Below are 15,703 nucleotides of genomic sequence, written 5' to 3' on the forward strand. Positions count from 1 at the left end.
GGCCATCACTGGAAAGAGAGGCCCATTGGACTTGCAAACTTTATATGCCCCAGTACAGGGGAACGCCAGGGCCAAAAAGTGGGAGCGGGTGGGTAGGGAAGTGTGGGGGGGAGTGTATTGGGGACTTTTTGGATAGCATTGGAAATGTAAATGAGGAAAATACCTAATAAAAAAAATAAACAGTGAAAAAAAAATTCAAGTGACACCATGACAGTATTAGAGGAACAGTTATGCAATGAATGTATTTTTTTTTCTGCAGATATTTTCGTTCACTCTGATCTCCTCATTAGATATAACATCAGTGCATATGATACATGAATATCAAGATGCTAGTAGATAAACTTTATTTCGCTTTTTGTCAATGTAACTTCACTCTTTCAAGCTATAAACACTGGCATTTTTCATCAGTCATATCCTACTGTTTCTTTTCCTGACATAAGACACTGAATCACAGGGTTCCCTCCACCCTATTTCCTTCTTGTTCTTTCTCTCCTCCTTTTCTCTTTTTCTTTTATAGTGTTAATATTTTATGATTATTTAAAAATAGGTAACTAGAAGACAGCAATCATCATATTTACATAAAAGCCATTTATGCTAAGGACTATCAGTTTGTACACTAGGTAAATTAACTGTAATATACAAGTCCTTCCTCCCCTCTCTTCATTTCTCCCTATCTCTCTTCTCTTCCTCTTCCCATTCTCACCCCTTCTCTTTTCCCTCATCTCTTTCTCGTCTTCTCCTCTTCTCTACCTTATATTTCTCCCTGTCTTTTATGTTCTCTTTTATTTTCTGTATTGATCATTTCTCTTCTAATTAAGAAAGATATTATCTTGGTTTTATTGGCCTGCCACATTCACCCCAAATGTCCTTGTCCACTACAGTAATTCCATGATGACACCTCCACTCTCTCATGTTTGTCACAGTCAACAACATAACTGATTTTCCAGTAATAGCACAGCCCTTTCTATGCCCTCTTGTAGAATCAATCTTGGCTCTTGCCATTCCATTTGTCCATAAACTGTTCTACCTTGGCTTTATTAAAATTCCAAGTATTCTGCAAGCTGTACCTAAAATTTTATCTTGTTTCAAGTATATAGATATCTTCACTTTGTACATATATGAATTATTTGCATTCCTAGTGTCCATAGTGACCAAAAGAAGGTCAAATCCTCTGGAACTAGAGTTACAAAAGGTTGTGACCTACTGTACAGGGACTGCAATCAATCTTGTGACCTCCAGAAGAACAGCCAGTGCTATTAGACACTGAGACATTTCTCCAGCCCCCAAACTGTGCTTTTGAAACAAGACTCATCTATCTTCATCAATCCACATGTCTGAATTTTCTAACAGAAATCATTCTTGTACTTATTTTGTGTTTGTGATGGTAGGGTGTGTATGTGCATGTGCGTGTGTGTTTGTGTATACATAATTTCTAGGTCTCTAAAGTCTTCCTAGAAATGAGGGAGGTTTGAATTTGTGAATTTATATATGATTAAAAATAAATGTATTATTTTGACTAGTAAGTTATCAAGGTGTTTGAAATTTCTGTCCACATTCTAAATATTTCATGATTGTTTTAAAATTGCTAATCAGAAAAAGGTAATTAGCATATTTTCACAATACCCACTTATATTAAGGAATAGCAGTATATATACTATGGTCATTAACCATAACATATTACTCAGATATTTTATCAGGTTTAACTATCTTGAGTATGTTGACCCCACAAAGAATAAATTATGAAAGAATGCCTTCTCTATTAATTTTCTTTAAGTCTTATCTCAATTACAGTTCAAGTGGATGAATATAAGCGAAGTAAAATATAGCTTCAATGATAACTGTTAATACTTACATTTCTCTTAACATAGTAGTATGGATCCACATCTTCCAAGGGCTCTGACACGGTTCCTCGAGGAAGGGTTCCATAGGGAAATGGAAGTCTTTTGCCAGCTTCTAGATTATGGCTTGGTTTTAAACCTTCTTCTTCGGGCTCTTCATTGCATTTTTTAGCAATGTGATTTTCTATAAGCTCAAGTGACTCTGTTGTAAATGGGACAAGGCCCTTCGGCTCTGGGGAAGTCAACATTTTCAGTGTTATACCTGTAAAATAGTAAATATGCAAAATTTGGCCATGTGTAAAATCATTTTATCAGTAAGTTGTCATATGTTCTTTGAACTCATGAAGAGATGAGTTCAAAGAACTCTCCCCTACCATTTCAGACTTAAGAACAATTATCTTAAAGTATACACCTGGGGCCCTAGTCTGGGGATCAGCTACCCCTTTAGCGCCATGACAGTGAGGGAAGGGAACAACGAAACTGCCCAGGAGTGAAAATGTTTTGTCCTTGACAACAGCTATAGGATGAATTGTTTCCCGTAAAGACTACAATTTTAAAATCGTGTTTTATAAAAATATTGGCAATGGAGAAAAGGAGCCTGAAATTCTGCCATCTAAAGCTGATCCATGAATATGTTGCTTAATGAAACATCTCAGCTAGAACTCCATATTCCCCACTGTTGAAGGCCATCTTCCACAGGTCAGGGTAAACTAAGCTGAGGTCGTACGGTTGGCAATTGATCACTCAGAAGACTTTTCTCTGTGAGAGTAAAGCTTGATTATCTTGTGTTGATAAAAAAGGGAGGTAGAAGAATCACACACACACACACACACACATTCACAAATTGGGTGAATGGAGCAAAGCTCCAACCACTTTACATACATCCACATATATGTACTTATGGATGGCTGGTGTAAAGTTCCAATGAGAAAACTTTAACAACCCTATTTTTTTTTCTCCCACAGCTTATTTAGTCCACCAAGATCTTTCAGGAAGAGCAAAAATGATAATATGATTACATTTTATTTTGCTTTTAGTAAATTATCATGAAAAAGCAGTATGTTCACTAATACCTTTACATGGAAAACATTTTACTATTGCAGGTGAAGAAAACAAATTATTCCCAAGGACCCACATCTGTAACTAAGCAATTTGTTATAGAGTAACAAAGTATAAGCAAGCAAGGTAACCTTATAAGCCAATTTCTCTTTACACACAGGTATCAATTTGCAGTTGTAAAGACAGAATCAGGGACTTGCAGGCAAATAGACAGAACTAGAAAATATCATCCTGAATGGGGTAACCCAGACCCCAAAGGATATAGATGGTATGTATTCACTGATAAGTGAATATTAGCCAAAATATTCATAATGTCCATGATACAACTCACATGAAGCATAACAAGAAGAAAGGCCCAAGTGTGGGTGCTTTAATCTCACTTAGAAGGGGAAACAAAATAAGCATAGAAGGCAAGTTAGATATGGGGAGGGGAGACAAGAGAGAAGCCCAGAGGGCCAGGAAAATGAGTAGAAATATGTAGCAGTGTGGGGTGGGGAACGGATGTAAATCACTAGAAAGTCCTAGATACCAGGAGTTTGGATGTGGTAGGCTACCAGGCCCCAAAGGGGATGGCATTAGCCAAAATGCCCAACAGTGAGGAGATGGAACCTGAAGAGACCACCTTCAGTAGATAAACATGGCCCCCATCTCAAACTTTTTGACCCAAAATTGTTCCTGTCTAAAGGAAATGGAAATGCATGGACAAAACTGGAGCAGACACCCATTCAGCAACTGCCCTAAATTGAGATCTATCCCATGAGAAGACACCAAATGCCAAAAGTATTGCTGATGTCAATATGTGTTTGTAGACAGGAGCCTGGCATGGCTGTCCTCTGAGAGGCTTTACCAGCAGCTGACTGAAACAGATGCAGATACTTACAGTCAACCATTGGACTGAGCCTGGAGACCCCTATGGAAGAGTTAGGAAAAGGACTGAAGGAGCTGTAGGGGAGTGCAACTCCATAGGAAGAACAACAGTATCAACTAACTGGATCCCTCAGAGCTCCCAGGGACTAAACTACCAACCAAAACATATACATGGGTTGGTCAGAGGCCCTGCTACATATGTACTAGAGGATTGCCTTGTCTGGCCGCAGTGGGAAGGGATGCTCTTGGTCCTGTGGAAGCTTGATGCTCGTGAGAAGCGGGATGCTAGAGGGGTGAGGTAGGAGTGGATGGGTAGGGGGTACACCCTCTTAGAGGTGAAGGGGAAGAGGGACTTGGAAGGGGGGCTATATTTGAAATGTAAATAAATAAAATAATTGATATAACAGACAGAATCAATTATCTTAGTATTTATCTTAAACAGTAATCTTATAAGAACCTTAAGAGAATCACAAATCTTAAACTTTTATGTAAATAATAATCAGTAACTTCTACTTTAAATTTTCAGGGTGCACAGCTACTCATTATTTTTTTTATTAAATCATATCAGGAAACCAAGGGCAAAAAAACCCTTGATCACCAGTCCAGCTTCAGTAAAAATGGTAACATCAGCCTGTGCTGTTCAGGCCGCCATCGTTATTGTTCCTTGACCTTAAAATTTCTTTAACTCAACTATTAAAAGATCGCCTTTCTGAACTTCAAATTGTTTTCTAACATCTCCTACATCAGAGCCTCTAGCAAAATATCTTAACCTAACTTCACTGTCTACAGCTTCAATTATTTTTCCTAAGGTTGGTGGTCATTGCTAACAAGCTACAAGTTCTTTCTGAGGATGGTGGATGAAACATTCATCTGCCCTAGAAGTAATGCTTGAAAAAGATCAATTATTATTCTAAGTGCCAATGACACTGCCCGACAAGGGCTGGAAGCCCTCTTAAAGTTGTCACATCCCTCATAGGTTATGAGGGATGTGATGCCAGGGTAGCAAGCAGAACAAGATTCTACAACAGCACGAAATCCTCAGGACACAGAGTTCTCAGAGCTCTGCCTCTCTAAGGCACACCTATCATGGCTGGGTAGCTGGTGGAATGCAACCCATGAGTTCTAGTTATTTTGGTGTTCCACTTGCATGACCCTGCACAGTCCACAGTTGGTTTCTGCAAGATGCTGTAAGCTCTTTCTGTGATGTGATTTCTCTCTGTTGGTACTCCTCCTGGAAATACCAATCTGGTACTCCAGCAAGCAACATCAATAGGGTTTCTCCAATTGATTTCTGTTTCCTGTTTTTGTATTTGTTTCCATTTAATGATTCTCTCTCTCTCTCTCTCTCTCTCTCTCTCTCTCTCTCTCTCTCTCTCCATCTAACTATCCGTCCATCCATTCATCCCTTGCTAATATTTACTCTCTTACTTTGCCTTCTTACATACCTACTAAACTGAACTCATTCAAAATAAAAAAAGTAAGAATATTACGGATGATTCTCTGGACCATACATAACATTATAGTCTCCAAATTCAAATTTAGACATCAAAATAAAAAAAACTTAGAGACTATCCCAAACTAAATTGGTACATTTAAGGAGATCATTTCTCAATTTTATAGAGCTATACACCATACAGAATTTTATTATACTTAATATTATACTCATTTGGAATTTTATTTAGTCCCTAATAGAATTCTTTTAATTGTTTTGATATTTCTGTCTCTCTATTATAGTACATAACTTTTAATGGAGTATGAGATATTTTAGTGCTCAAATCTAAAACACAATCTCAAGGCAGACATTCCGGTCATTCAGTTTTACAGTCTTGCAGGTCACTCATCCACAATGTTCCCTGAGCCTCACATGTAGGATTTATGTTGCAGATTGCTCACCTCAGGGTGGGCACTCCCAATTCAGTTATCCTCCAGGCTATGAATAGTTGTGACTTTCTGTAATAGCTCCTGTTGCAAAAATAAGTTCTTCAAGTGAAGAATATCTCCACTTCTCTGTGTGCATGAAAATAGACATTTGTAATGCAGCTAGGAATTATGAGTTTATGGGAGTGATAGTAGTAGGCTCTCATCTAATATCCAGGGTCACAATAGCTATGGGTTATTGGCTATGAATCCAGTACTAGGTGTGGATAACACCCTGTTAAAGGGCCTTTAGGTCCAAGTAGACAGCTGTTGGTTACTGCTAAGGTGTAAGTGTCTCTATTGCAGTAGGGATCTCCCTACTTGTGGTTCACCAGCATCACTCCTGTGCGTGATTACTATTGCCCTCAATCCCTTACCATTTTGCATGGCACCTTCCACTTATATCAAAGCTTGTCCTTAGGGAGAGGACTTCAGGTTAGATCCAGCTTGAATCCCTTGCCTTCTATGTCTGAAATGCATCATGCCTTCTGCAACAGAGACTTGCTTTCACTTTGGAAGGCATCCATGGGGAGCAGCAATTACTTATAAGGTTTGCCGAGTCTCTTGGGTTTTCCTAACCAACAACTTGAAAGGATTCTTATGCCCAGTATTGAGATTTTTGTTAGATTATCTATGGTCTAGTGAGCCATGTCTGTCTGTCTATGTATCTATTTATCTATGTATCTATCTACGTATGTATGTATGTATGTATGTATGTATGTATGTATCTATCTATCTATCTATCTATCATCTATCTATCTATCTATGTAGCTATTTATGTGTGTGTGTATGTGTGTGTTTATAATTTTAGAGAATGACTCCATGAATCAATCACCCTTAGTGCTATTTATTTTCCTTACCTCTCCAGCTGTATTGTCCTTTCCACCTGCAATTAAAGCCACCCTCACCCTTTCTTTCAGTTTTTCTCATTTTTCATGTTTTCATATTTCTCATTTTTCATATCTCATGTGCTTTGACATTTCCCTCTCCATTCTGCCCCCACAGTCCCCTTTCTTACTTTCTTGTTTTCTGTTGTTATTTCAGGTAAAATATGTATTTCCGAAGGTTTGGAGCTAGAACCCAACCAAGAAGAGAAAGAGCACGTGGCAGTTTTTATTTTTCTGCCTGGGTGATATCACTCAATTCATTTTCTAGTTCCATGCATTCACCAGAAGGTTTTCTTTTCATAACAACCAAATAGCAATCCATTGTATTTGTAGCACATTCTCGTTACCCATCCATCATCTCAAGGACACCTCGGTAGTTCCCCTTTTCAGGATATTGTACACATAACTTTTCAGTATATGCTTGTAACCTATACTTTATAATCTGCATATGGTTATGCAGAACTCTCACTCTATATGAATGTTATAAAATTAAAAACTGTTCATCACAACATCAAGTATTTTCCAAAAATTGTTGTTCAATATATACTTAAAACTGACTGATACTCATTGAAAGATTGTTAAGATTTTTCTACATGTACAAAGTGTGCATACACAGATTCATGCTCTACACATAGGAACACTTCATATATTAAACTTTACTCTGGAATGTTACAGTGTTTTGAATGAGTGTGATTTGTATTACAGGAAAAGTTTTCTTTTCATATTTTGGTTATACAATGTTTAATTAATTTTATAAAATTATACTCCACAGAGGCATCTCTGTACTAACTGCTTTACTAATGACTGACGCTTATAAAAATTCATTAATTCATTATATCATTCATTACTGTATCATGATGTAATACAGTTTGACACCCAAATGAATTACTGAATTACCTTTTTGTACTTTCGGTTTCCATTTATTTCCTTCCACGGTTAAATGTTATCTGATGCTGTCCTGATATTTTCTAACCACCCTCTTTTATTTATAAAGTGAAAAAAATGGAATTTGAAGAGTGAATCTCTATAGTTAGATAAATTCTTTACACTAAATGAATGAACCAGTCAAAAAATACAGAAGACTTTTTCACATCCACACACACTGTTAATATTTAGATTTTTACCATAAGCCTTGCTTACATAACAATGAAATAAAATATAAAATGAAATAAAATTATAACACAGCACAACATAAAACACATACATGCTAGAAAAATACTGTAATATGATATGTTTGTAAGGTTTCCCCCGGCCCACTCTAACCAATGATGATGACCCACTCAACCCTTAATTACCTTTTGTGAATTTTAGACTGAAAAACAATTTAGGTTGTGGTGGAAAATGGCCTTGAGGCAATAAATAAAACAAACAAAACCACAAAGCTTAAAATTGGGTATATGTACATTCAAGCCTGAAATTGTTTCTATTGTTTACAGAGATCTCAGACAAGTTAATTACATATTTTAACTTGATTTTTCAGTCACATATCTGAGATTTCTCCTAGAACTAGAGATAACATTATACACATTGGCAAAAGATCCAGCACAATAATAGGCACATAATGGACAAGAAATTAATTATAAGTTTTGAGATTTAAATTTTAGTTTTAAGAATATGGGTGATTTTTCTGGATTTATGCCTGTGCACCATGTGCATGCAGTGCCTGTTGAGTCCAGAAGAGGGCACTAGATAACCTCAGAACTGGAGTTTTAGATGGCTATTAGCCATCATATAGGTTCTGGGAATTAAATATGGGTCATCTAGTGAGATTGACAACTGAATCATCTCTCCAGCCCCTTACAGCAAATTTTATTTGTGATAAATTTGGTATGTGTATCAAAGGTAATAGAATTATATGTATAATAGTCCATATAGGACTCAGATACCTGTACCAGAAATACCCCTCTATACAATAAAACAGGAAAGAGATACGCTTTGTAACACAGGAAACTGCCAAACTGTTTTATTTAATAGAAATTTAAATATAAGTCAATACCAGTTTCTTTTGCCAAGAAAGAAAACATAAAGTTAGCCTGTGTTGACAGAAGACTGAGAAGGAACCCACTTCTATTTGGAGTGAATAAACTGGACAAAACCTAATGAAATTTTTTAATTAAAATAAAATGAACCTATGGAGAGTCTGGTTAAAAAAGTGGAGGCGTCATCTAGTAACACAGAAAAGGAACAGTGTAAAACTTGTTGCTTCCAAGTATCTGAAAAACTTTTTGTGGAAACTAGATACCTGTCTTATCATAGAGGAAGAAATAGAATCAATGAGCCAATTGCAGAACAGACTTGCTTTTAGGATAAAGTGTTTTCTAATATTGAAAGAATTGATGTGGGCACCAGGCCTCACCTTAAGTAGCTATAGGAGGCATAAAATTACTGGTTGTTGGGTGAGACATTTGCAATGTATACAAATATTGATTGGTAATGTCAATATCATGTAATCTTAGAACAGTTAAATGTTAAGATACTTTTATTGAAGTTTTGTACAGCAACACAAGATACAAAGGTTGTCTCAGACTGAATAAAGACCACCTACACTTATGGAACCATCACACCCAGCCTAAAATAATTCTTATAATGCCATTAGGGCCACTTAGATGGCTTGGCAACAGTGCTAAGCTCACATATATTCAAATTATATTTATTAGCACCGTTATATTTATTACATTGTCATTAATGGAAATAGTCTAGATGCACTTCATTGAAGACTCAAGATTCAATTTGGCAGTCGGGTTATGTTTTGCTTGTTTGTTTCCTGGTTTGTTTGTTTTTATTGTACAGTCCCAATATAATCCCCCTTTTGGACTATTCAGTAAAATAATCCAATGATTCCCTCTTTTATTAGCTAATTTATATGAAACTTCAGTAAAATTCTCAGTGTCTTTCCACATATGTCAAATTACAAATCCTTCATATATATGCAATATAAAATACTATAATATTAAATCAGATAATGCAGAAACTTTTAGCCATACTGCATTCTTTATTGAGACTCACTCTTTCCCTCATTGCAACAACTTATTTCAGATGGCTCTTTCAGGAGTTACTCTGACACTGAAAGAAACTTTACCCAGTTGTTGAGTCGAAGCATGAATGAACAACAGGCATTTGTCTTCTATGCACTGAAAAGCAAAGCAAACATTTATCAAGCAAACTGGCAGGCCTCTGATTTTTAGAGTGCAGACTGAATTATTAATCATTAAAACATAATTCAGTAAAAGCATTTCTGTGGGGACTTTATATAACATGGTCCAGGCACTATGCTTTCTGTTGAGCCATCTTAATAAGGCATCAGTGTCTAAGAAAATAAAGATTAATAGTTAATCTGCCCATTAGATAGCCTTTCTAAAAAATTGAATAGCTAGAGTAAGATTTTGGCAATAATTATACCACAATTGCACTCTTGACAAGTTGCAGTTGTATAACTTCGGTAAAATGGAATCCATTTCTCTTGAATAATCAGAAAAGCTATAGAGTATAATCTTACAGAAAAAGTTAGTGAATTTAAAAATTAATATGGATAAATTTATAATGTGGTAACTGTAACTATGAACACTCTTACTGAATTACTGCCATTTCTAAGACAAATTTGTCAAGTTCTCTTATTTTCTTTCATATTGTCCCTGTGAGTATCATTTTACAAAATAGGAGGTGTTTCTCGGTCTCTCCCATGACTGTCCATCATGGTACAGCTGGGCAGTTTGTGGAGAACAAGGATAACCCAATTGTGTTTAGATCTCAGTTTGGAAGTGCTTAAAATAACTCCTTCAAATGAGCTAAAAATAGTTTAAGCAAATGTAAACTACTGATATACCAGTATAGCTACTTCAGAAAAGTTCAAAACAGAGATAACATTGAATCAGTTTACAGTTGACAAGCTAATGGCAAGTGGATACGTCTAGGAAAAGATAAACAGGAAAAGTAGACATTAGTTTGGAGAGGACAAGAGATTGCTATCATGCAATCCACTATCTGGATTTAGGGAATGTGTAGTTCTATAAATCATGGTAGGACACTCCCTGGACAACAACTGAAAAGAAAGAGCTAGATAGCTGGGAGAACGACTTATTTGGTTTCTGCTGGATTTAAGTAAGTGTATGCTTTGGGATGTCAAGCAAGTGGTATCTGTTCAAGGTTTTGAACATGGATCCAAAGACACCAAGCAGGAGGGATCATGGGTAATCCATTTCTGAAGGCAGCAGAGATTTTGTGGCAACATTCAGCAGTTTAGGAGGCAGGAACAGAGCCTGGCACAGTGTCCGTCACTGCATGCTTGACCTCCTGAAGTTGAAGAATTATGACTGTTCACTGGAATGCTTTTTGTTTTTGTTTTTGTTTTTTTGTTTTTTTCTAATTGATACTGATTGCGGACTTAGCTGGGACTTAATCTCCTTACTGATGTAAATACGAATATTTAAAAGTTACTTTAATCTATCATGTAATTTTCTATTCCCTAGTGCTACCCTTGAAATGATCACTAAGCATAGTTTGAACGATTGGCAGGATGTGGATATGTGGAAAATTAAATTTAACAAAAGAATGGTTATGGAAAATTATTTTTGTCCTCCAGTATTTTTGCATACAGGGGTCATCCTCCCCATCAGTCATCTTATATCCTTTCACTCCTCCACTAGCCATGGTTGCAGTTTTGCTTGCCATTCACAATTTTCATTAAGATTTAGGACTGTGAGATACAGGGCACATGGCCCTAGCTCTACTGCTTTTGTACAACACTGTGAAGTTTGAGTATTTGCTATATATTTTTTATGCCTACAGCGGGTTTCTGTGTAGTTTTAAGAGCTCTTTTTGTCCCTTCCATGTTTGGAGAAGCACTTATAGCAAGATGTGGAACCAAGAAGTTCCCATTTACCTGGATCATGCAGATTTATAACCAAATCCATTACTAGATGGCTTAATCAATCAAATGGAAAAATATAGTATAAATTTAAAACCCGAAAAGGATTCTCAATGCAAGCATGCATTCATTTATTTATAATAATTTAAAATAGAGAGGCAAGAATAATGTTTCAGTGTATGATGTGCTTGTAGTTCAGATCGCCAAAGGAATGGTGGTTCCTCTATAATCTTGGTTCTGGGAAAGCAGAGACAGGGAGTTCCATTCTCAAATGGCTAACTGAACAAGCTAGATATATAAACTCTAGATTCAGTGGGAGTCCGCCTTGGTAAAGAAAGTGGTGAGCAATCTAGGAATACACCAATGTCAATCTCGGGCACACACACACATGCATATACACACACACATGTGTATTCACACATATGGAAACACATGAACACATGTGCACACGTATATTCCATGTGATATGTAAATAAACATAATAGAAATTCTAGTTTAATGAACCATTGACTAATATGCAGGCAAACATAATAGGAAACATTTGGTAGCATAAGTCACTACAACATTTCTAGGTAGCATTCTGGGTTGGAGTGTCTCAGATACATCCTCCAAAACCATACAGATAGGATTTAAATAGAATTCTTATACATTATTAATGCTTCCTTAACCACAGTAGTAATTTTAGAAATTTTAAAAATAAAAATAGGTAGTAACTAGATGATAATATCCTCTTTAATATCCTTTAAATATTAAATGCTAATAGTTGACTTCTAGGTCCAGGTAGAAGCAATGAAAAAACTTTGTAAGACATATAAGATTTGGAAGATGATTATTAACTATTTAGAAAGGTGTTGTAGAACACTGGAAATTCTAATTCAAATATTAGGAAAGAGATAATAATTTTTGAATTTGAGATACATATAAAAATTGAAAATTCAGTGAGAAATTATAAATATAGACCTGAGTGTTGATAAAGATAAGCAAATTCTATTGGGTACAGGTGTTGTATATACAAATCTGCATATATTTGTTTGGCATGCATGCATATACAATATATGATGATACAAATCACTGAAACCAAGTTCAAATACAAGATCATGTATATTGGAAAACCAGCTGAATATCTTTTCCTTATTTTTAAAAACTGGATGCTCACATGTAAGTTTGTGCTCCTGCATGCCTGAATACTATGTGTGTGTGTTTTATGTGCATGGCATATTCATGAGTGTGCAAGTATGTGGGTGGGTACTCACACTTGTGTGGATATATATGGAGATGAGAAGGTAACATTAGGGTGTCTTTCCTCAATAGCTTTTTTACCTTCATTTTTAAAGACAAGAAAGTCCTTATTTCAGCTACACTGAATGGCCAGGGATCCCTGAATCTCCATGTAGCCCACTCTTAAGTTCTGGGATCATGAGTGTGCATACAACCTGGCTTTTAGTTAGGTTCTTGTCCTTGTTCTTGGTTAGCAAGCATAATACCTTAAAAACCATCTTCCCATTCCCTGAAATTTGTTATAAAATGATTTAAAATACAATCCACAGAAACAATACTTTTAGAAAACAACTGTAATTTAAAAATGAATCGAGAAGAAAAAAATTAGCCTTGATGTTTAGGTAATATAAATTAAATAATAGCCAAATCTTGAAAGCAATTAAGGAATGACAACATGTGTGTTAGAAGATAAAAGCAAGAGTAATTACTGAATTCTTCTTAGAGAAGTGGAAGCCAAGAGAAAGGATAACAATGCTATTAATGTATACAAGGAAAAGCAATTGTAAACTTCCAATTCTATATTCAGTAAAGATCTTCCTGAACAAAGAACATACGACAAAGATGATTTCATATCTTCACGTAAATATTTAGACATTTAAGATTAATAAATGAGGTTAAAAAAGAGATATGGTACATGAATATAAAAATGAAAAAAAAAACTGGCTAAATTACCAAAACCTGGAAACAATCTATCAAAACAGATTAAGATAAAAATACTTGTGGTGTATTTATAGAATAAAATTTATGTATAAAATGAATTGTAGCGGTGCAAATGGTGATCTACCAGTAGACATAATTTGCCCAAAACTCACCCTGATCAACAGACACAACAAGGATTATACACTGAATAACTCAACTTCTAAGAAAAGGATAGGCACACCGCAGTGTGGTAGTGTTCATCCGGGAGAGCCAGGATTGGTGGAAATGAGCAAAATCTCTTAGGAACTTTGAACACACAGGTAAATATACCTATCAAAGTGACACTCAGAATCTTAGTATTTGTGAATTTTACCTTTGGGAAGCAATAAAGAACTGTGATTCCCATTTAGTTATTATACCAATAAAGAATTCTTAGGAGACAGATACAAGGTCATTTGAACACTGTTTTGAAAGACATGCAATAATAACCCTATAGGTGGAACAACAATATGAACTAACCAGTACCCCTAGAGCTCGTGTCTCTAGCTGCATATGTAGTAGAAGATGGCCTAGTTGGTCATCAATGGGAAGAGAGGCCCTTTAGTCTTGCAAACTTTATATGCCCCAGTACAGGGAAACACCAGGACCAAGAAGTGGGAGTGGGTGGGTAGGGGAGCAGGGAGTGGGAAGGGTATAGGGGACTTTCGGGAAAGCATTTGAAATGTAAATAAAGAAAATACCAAATAAAAAATTGGAAAAAAAAGAATTAAAACTTGGTTTTTAAAAATGTGTAGATGGGTAAGCACATGAAGAAATTGGCATTATATGTACAGTTACTGATGATGCACTGATCACAGACTCTTGATATGTTCAAATAGTTATTCAACATGTGTGAAAGGTTCAGTCATAGAGTTAGGTTCATGTCTAGACCCTTTTAAAAAAATATCAGTTAAATAGTTAGTTAGACTAAGTTAACTAATTACATTTTATGTGTATGGGTGTATTACCTGGATATACATCTATGTACCAAAGGTGTGAAGTACCCTCAGTGGACAGAAGAGTGTACTGGCTCTCCCAGGACTAGAGTTACAGCTGGCTGTGTACTGGAAATCAAACTTTGGTTCTCTAGAAGAAGATTCGGTGCTCTTAAACACTGAGCTATCTCTCCAGTGCTGAGTTATTTTTTTCAATACTGCTCATTCATCGCAAACGGTTCTGCAATTTATACACCCCACTTTTCTTCATCTTTGACCTTATACAAGGTAATTCACCTCTTGATACCTTGATTTTCTCATCTACAATGTGGAAACCACGAAAATAAGAGTAATGCTACAACTGACAAGAAATGCAAGGCATATTTTTGTTCTTCCTACGGGGCTGCTTGGGTCCTTTCTCTAGCGTCTTTATTAAGGACCCTGTGTTCAGTCCAATGGATGGCTGTGAGCATCCACTTCTGTATTTGTCAGGCACTGGCAGAGCCTCTCAGGAGACAGCTATATCAAGCTCCTGTCAGTAAGCTCTTGTTGGCATCCATAGTACTGTCCGTTTTAGTGGTTGTATATGGAATGGATCCCCAGGTGGGGCAGTCTCTGGAAGGTCATTCCTTCAGTCTCTGATCCATACTTTGTCTCTGTAACTCCATGGGTATTTTGCTCCCCCTTCTAGGAAGGATTGAAGTATCCACACTTTGACCTTCCTTCTTCTTGATTTTCATGTGTTTTGCAAATTGTATCTTGGGTATTCCGAGCTTCTTGGGCTAATCAGTGAGTGCATATTATGTGTGTTCTTTTGTGATTGAGTTACTTCACTCAGGATGATATACTCCAGATCCATACATTTGCCTAAGAATTTCATGACTTCATTGATTTTAATATCTGAGTAGTACTCCATTGTGTAAATGTACCACATTTTCTTTATCCATTCCTCTGTTGAGGGGCATCTGGGTTCTTTCCAGCTTCTGGCAAATATAAATAAGGCTGCTATGAACATACTAACCAGTACCCTCAGAGCTCCCTGGGGATTAAACCACCAACCAAAGAAGACACATAGTGGGTCTCATGGCTTCATCTGCATATGTAGCAGAGGATGGTCTAGTCGGTCATCAATGGGAGGAGAGGCCCTTGATCCAGTGAAGGTTCTATGTCCCAGTATAGCGGAATGCCAGGATAGGTTGGTGAGCAGGGTGAGGGTGAGGGGATAGGGGGTTTTCAGAGGGGAAACCAGGAAACCAGGAAAGGGAATAATGCTTGAAATGTAAATAAAGAAAATATCCAAAAAGAAAAAGGAAGAAAGAAAGAAAGAAAGAAAGAAAGAAAGAAAGAAAGAAAGAAAGAAAGAAGGGGAGGGGAGGGGAG

General features: G+C 36.4%; 1 protein-coding gene across 1 annotated transcript in view; it reads right to left on the reverse strand.

Moving 5' to 3' along the window:
• Scn7a (sodium voltage-gated channel alpha subunit 7) overlaps positions 1-15,703 on the reverse strand; it is a 94,898-nt gene that overhangs the window by 65,661 nt on the left and 13,534 nt on the right. The window contains exon 2 of the mRNA XM_021156416.2: positions 1,853-2,100. Within this exon, the coding sequence (XP_021012075.1) occupies positions 1,853-2,086 (234 nt within the window). The 5' untranslated portion in view covers positions 2,087-2,100. The remainder of the gene's footprint in view (positions 1-1,852; positions 2,101-15,703) is intronic.

The sequence above is a fragment of the Mus caroli genome, chromosome 2 (genome assembly GCF_900094665.2).
Source record: "Mus caroli chromosome 2, CAROLI_EIJ_v1.1, whole genome shotgun sequence".
NCBI classification, from domain to species: domain Eukaryota; kingdom Metazoa; phylum Chordata; class Mammalia; order Rodentia; family Muridae; genus Mus; species Mus caroli.